The sequence below is a fragment of the Dendrobium catenatum genome, unplaced genomic scaffold, assembly GCF_001605985.2.
Source record: "Dendrobium catenatum unplaced genomic scaffold, ASM160598v2 fragScaff_scaffold_43, whole genome shotgun sequence".
Classification (NCBI taxonomy): domain Eukaryota; kingdom Viridiplantae; phylum Streptophyta; class Magnoliopsida; order Asparagales; family Orchidaceae; genus Dendrobium; species Dendrobium catenatum.
Window position 1 is genome coordinate 1006103 of NW_021318505.1, and position 6417 is coordinate 1012519.

The following is a 6417-nucleotide window of genomic DNA, read 5'->3' on the forward strand; positions in this document are numbered from 1 at the left end:
ATTTTTATCTAAGACAATAAATTCAAAAATTAACAATAAAACTATTTTAAATAAGAGAATATAAGAAGTTTAAGCAAATCAAAAAAGTTAAATTTACAAAAAATTGGGAGTTATCTATCAACGTACATTAGTTGATTAGCTTATGTGGCTTAGCCAACAGTTTTTTAAGATCAAATCCCTATATATATAAGAACACCTGTAGTCATTCTAAAAAAAATCATTTGAAAATCTGTAGTAGATAGGGTTTAGTCCAACAAATCTTATTAACAAGCAACAATCAGTAAATTTTAACCAGAATAAAGGCAATTCACAAACTTCTGTAGCAGACATAATGGCTTAGTGGAATATTATAAATATAGATCATCAAAAAATAATAAAATTCATTGATTAATTAAAGATGACGGATCATTCAAAATTCATTTTATTTTTGCAAACTCAAAAATATAAAATCAAAATTAAACAATAATTCAATGATTGCTTCATTTGGACAAATCAATAAGAAAAAAAATTAAAAAAATGAATTTTTACGCAACTATTTAGATTTCAAAGAAGAATATATTTATATATAAAAGAGCCAAAGAAATGATCAAATTCTGAAATTTAATTACATACATAATGAAATATTAAAAGAAGAATATATTTGTATATATAGAAAGGGACTACCAAGTGATACAAATAAAATTAAGTGCATCAAATTATACATTTGACAGCATATATAATGAAATATTAAAAGAAGAATGTATTTATATATAAAGGGACCACCAAGTATAGTGATACATAAATAAAATTGAGTACATCAATCAAGTGATACATATTGGTTCATGTTGAGATAGATTAAAGTACTTTTTTTAAACGAAAGATGATTTTATTCCATCAATGAAAGAGGATACAACCAGCTTAACCAAGAAAAAGAAAGATTACACAATCAAAAACATAAATGACGAGATAGCCAAACAGGCACAAAACAAGTCTTAAAATTTCTTGCAACCACCCAAACGTCGGACAAGGACCATCCAAGAGGCGGAAACCAGCAACAACCCACCAAAAACCAAATGAAAGAAGCAGCAACAACTCAAACAAGGAAACCAAACAGAACAATCTGAAACACCACCAGTGATTGCCAACAAGCCTCGGCAATCCGGGTGGTGAGCAAGAACTGGCCACATCATTGCCCAAAGTAAAGCCTAGCACAAGTTGGACCTAATATCGGGGACGAATAGAGATATGAGGAATGTGAGCAATCCTGTGCCGATCGTAGCCTCCATCCTCTCGATAGCGCTTCTTTAACTCTGGATGACATCCCGAAATTGTTAGACGTTCCAGAGGAGGAGGAAGGTTCGGTAATTCCCGAAGCATAGGAGTATCATAAATAAATAGTTTCTGAAGTGAAGATAAGCTTCCGAAGAAGGAAGGGAGAGACTGTAAGGATTTGAGAAATGAGAATTCCAGCTCACAAAGAGAAAACCTAACTTTCAGAAACCACTGCTCCGTCTCATTTGGAAATGAAATCAGCTCATTATTCCACGAAATACTCAGCTTCTTTGAGGAGGCGATACTTCTCACTGGCTCCATTAGCAACACCGATGGATCACTTATAATAAGATGGTTGAGTATGAGATGGCAATTATTAGTGGTCTCCACTTCTCGATATCTTCCGAGAGAGATCAGATTGGGGCACTTTATAATTTCCAAGTATCTTAGTGCTGCAAGCCTTGCTATTTCATCAGCTAGAGGAAGAGATGTGATGTTTTGACAGTAAGAGACCTTTAATGTTTCAAGGGGAATAGGACTTGAATTGCTACAAAAATTCAAAGTCGTCCACCCAATTTTCTCTGTTGTAAAGCGCTTGAGCTTAGGAGGCAAAGAGGGCAACTCTTTCAACTTCGGGCAGTTTCTTAGCACCAGTTCAGTTAAGCAAGGAAACAAACTTCCATCTTCAGCAGCTACTCCTGCCTCAAACCAATCCTCTAATGCTTCTAATTTGTAAATATATAACAACTCTAGCAATGGAAAGGCATGGTATTGATCAATCCCATTAAACTTACTTTCGAGGCATTTTACTTTCGGCATGTTAGAAAGTGCTAGTGACTTGAGGAAGCGAAGTTGCCCGAAAGGTGGAAGAGTTTCACACTCCAAGCAATCTGTCAATTCGATTTTCTCTAGATTGAAGATTGGATTGACATTGTTCATCCATATTGCAGGCCTTGAACCTACGTAATTCGTTATGATCAGATTCCTTAGACATTTTGGTGGCTGAAGGTTGTCGAGCACACTCTCATCTAAATCGATGTTCCTCGAATAAGTGTTACTCCAACATAAGGTCAAATCTGTGAGCCTGCTCTTTTCACATAATTGGGCATTACGAGCCTCCTCGGCGTCCTTCACATTTTCAAGACAGTTGATTCCTAATTTGCAAAGATCATTCAAATACTTCAACTCATCAATTCTATAACCCATCTCATTTCTAAGATCAAACATATCCAGTTCTTGAAGAGAGATTAGGTTCCCAATCCCACATATCGATGAAATATAATTATTGGACAATTTCAGGTAATGCAATTTAGAAAGATTATTAATGTCACTTGGTAAAAAAACAACTTGGTTTGACGTTACCCATTGATCATAGATCATGTATTTCAAGTGATAGAGATTACTTAGAGATCTTGGCAGCATAGTCAAATTATGACAGAAAATCTTCAAGTATCGAAGATGTATCAAATTTCCAATCTCCTCAGGTATCATTTCCAAGAATGGAACATATACGTATAATAAGCGTAGGCTTCTCGACGCTTTGAATATTTTAATAAGTGCACTGCAAAGATCCTGATTAAAATCTTCATAGAAGAAGAAAAGAGAATGCAAATGTTTAATCTTCCCAATCCTTCTTAAGATGTCTAGGTCTTTAGTTTGAATAGACACGTATCGAAGAGTTTCAGGAATTATAGAAGGCAACTTCACGCTATCCTCAACTCTTAAATATTGTTGTATGGAAACTGACTGTGCCAATTCATGTAATAAATCATGCATCTTGTAGAATGAAAACTTTATGTAGTTTTCAAACTCGTCAAAGAAAGATTTTTTAACCAAAACATCAAAATACCTTCCTCCGATATCCTCCATAGTCTCTCCTTGAAAATTAGAAGGCTGAATGAAACCCAATGCGATCCACATTCGGACTAAATCATCTTTATCAAACGTATGATCTTGTGGGAACATACAACAAAATGCAAAACAATTTTGAAGATGATTTGACAAAACTATATAGCTCAGTCTCAAGATGGAATTGATAGAATTCTGACCCAATAAATTGCTTTCTAAAACTGTCCTCCAATGCCTTTCATCCAAGTTGTCCTTCAGAACACCACCAATGACTTTAGCTCCCAATGGAGATCCTAAAAGCTTTTTAACTATCTCTCCAGCAATGGGTCTTAATTTTTTATGATCATCAGGGGGGTTCTCTACACCAGCAAATGCATGAGAGTTGAGGAGCTGCAAACACTCATCTTCTTCGAGGCCCTCTAATTTAACTATTTCCTCCTCCTTATTAATTACTTTTGCAAACATGAGTGCAACAGAGTCCGTTCGAGTTGTTACCAGAATCTTACTACCAAAAGCCCTAGCAGCCAGAGGGGCGAGCAAATTCTCCCATTTACTTTGGTCCCGCTCTTCCTCCTCCCACATATCATCTAGCACAAGTAAGAACTATTTGGACATCACCTCCTCCTCGACACGCCTTTGAAGTTCCCCAAGTGTCTCCAAACGAGGCCTCTCCTTCTTAAGAGATTCCAACATATCTGCCATGACTTTTTTCACATCGAAGTTGTTAGAAACACAAACCCACATTTTAAGATAAAATTCCTTCGTAATTTCATCATCTTTATAAACATGTTGCAAGAGAGATGTCTTCCCCATACCACCATGGCCCACTATAGATAGAAGAGAAATGTTTCTGTACAAATCAGTTCCCCGAGGCTCATTTGATGGATTCCTGATCAGCCACTCCGTAACAAGCTCCTTCTCCTTGCCTCGACCGATGAAATCATTTTTAGGCAAGGATCCCGTTTCACGTGCTCCGTGCAGCTCAAGCTGCTGCTTCTGAAGCTCCTTCTTTGCGTCTTTTACAAGATGAAGGAAAGTATCAACACCAGTTGTTGAAACTCTATGAAGTTTCTGCACAGCCTCCTCCAGTCGCTTCAAGGTGGGATCAATTTTGAGAGCACGTTTGCCAATTTTGACAAGTTTTTTCTTCATGGATTTCATGATGGAACGCACCTTTCTCAGCTTCTTGTTTTTGGTCGCCTGTTCTTCAAGTTCAATGTACTCCAGCTCATCCACCACGTCATATGCATCATCAATGGCATCTCGTAGCTGCCATAGCCATTTGTTAAGATGCGGATTTTGTTCTGTGATCTGCTCTTGGCTGGAAGCAAAGTGAACGACAGCTTGGATCTGGGGGAGATTCTCTTGCAGCTTTACCAGCTCCTCCTTCATGCCTGTCTGCCATCTGACTTGATCTTTCAGGTAACGGAAGCCAGCGTTGATGATCTCCTCCATAATTGGATCAAGAAACATATCCGCCATGGCAACGACGATCGATGTAGAGCAGAACAACTGAACAGTAAGAGGAAAAATAACAAGAGATTTGGAAGAGATGAGGAGACGATAGTCTACCGGCTCAGGATGATATACTGCTGGTTAAGATAAGGGAAATCCTCACATCCTTCATCTCAACCGTTCCTTTGAAATCCGACGGCCTAGAGGAGACATCAACACGCTGGAAATGGTCAAATGTGGCGTCGCTTCCCTATCTTCCATGATGACATTAAAGTCGAAAACATGCAAAAAAAAAAAAAATAGCTGTCTTTCACTTAATTTTCTTTTTTTTTTTCTTGGGGGGGAATAAGGACGAAGCCCCAATATTCTTTCTTTTTCACAAAGCTCCAAAAGGTCACATGCCGTAATGTAGATCCATATGCTATTCTGTATTCTCCTAAATTTATTTTACTTTAATCATTTTAATATAATCAATTCATTTGACTTTAATGATAAAGATGAAGACTCTTGAATTCATCAGTATAAAAAATGTATAATAAAATTAAAAATATAATAAAAATTAAGAATAAAATAAAAAATATATTATGTTAAATAGCACCAAATTAGTAAATTCAACAAGCTCCATTCAGTACAGCCTGCCTGATAATTCATCATTCTTAATAAATTAAAAAAAATTTCATATTATTATAATTTTAATTACATTTTCTGTAATGAAAATGTATTAATTTCATTCTTATAAATAAGATTAATTATTAATTATAACATGATTAACATGCCAATTCAAATTGTCGGGTATTTGATCACAAGCAACATCTTTATTATCAGATGCAATGATGCTCTGTCTAGTTCAACATGAAACGATGGCATAAAGGTTGAAGATTATGAAAGTGCTACAAGTATATTGACCATATAGCTTCCCATAGATCTAACCATCCCTAGTGAGAATTTATTGACCATATAGCTTAACAAGATTATGAAAGTGTTGCAAGTTCAAGTTGGAGTTTCATTGCAGTCAAATGCTCTCGTAACCATTAAAAGATATCATCACGTAGTTCATCAATTAATGACTCTGAATTTGGGTCTCATTACTTGTAGAAATTTGAAGTAATTTAGAGCTCTAATACTAAATCTCATGCAAGGCTTGCCAAAACTCTTTAGTTTTCTACTGAAAACCATTGTTGTAAATAACATTCAAAAATAAATAATGATACAATGCAATTTTAATTGATTTTCTACCGAATTTGCGAACAATCTCTGTTAAAATCTTAATGGATCCATAAGAACGGCATGATAACGCCACTACAAATATTGAGTTCTAAAAGCAAATTTCAATGGATCAGCAGTACTATGAGGAATGCAAAGTAGAAGAAGAGTTCTGCATGAAAATCTTAAGCTTGAGCACTGAACTCATACATCATGCGACATACATGCATATTATAAGCACATTTCAAATGATTAGCAGAAACTATGCACAAGGTGTAGATTACCATATTAAACCATCAGCATCCGCTTAACATATATATATATATATATATATAATATTAATATATATATTATATATATATATTATATATATATATATATATAAACTCCGAAAGATATATCATAATTCAAGATGGAGTATTAACTCATCTTTGTAGATATTTCTCATAGCACATCATGACATACAAACTCCTTAAGATTAGATAATCAACTTTGTTTATAGCCAAAAATTGCATTAGCATGATTGATTGTACCCATGTGGATGCCTGCATTTCTAAGAAGAAGCTAATGGCACACATAGGATGGTGGAACCCAACACAAAATGTATAAAAATTCAATATATGCTCCTCCTACATAATGAGTGGATGGGAAGCACATGAA

The 6417-nt window shown here is 35.3% G+C and overlaps 1 protein-coding gene across 1 annotated transcript; it reads right to left on the reverse strand.

Moving 5' to 3' along the window:
- Nucleotides 1–851: 851 nt before the first annotated feature.
- On the reverse strand, nucleotides 852–6086 carry LOC110108799 (disease resistance protein RGA2-like). Its single transcript, XM_028693670.1, is given in 1 exon segment — nucleotides 852–6086. A coding segment is annotated over 1 exon segment (3381 nt). The 5' UTR covers nucleotides 4582–6086; the 3' UTR covers nucleotides 852–1200.
- Nucleotides 6087–6417: the final 331 nt, after the last annotated feature.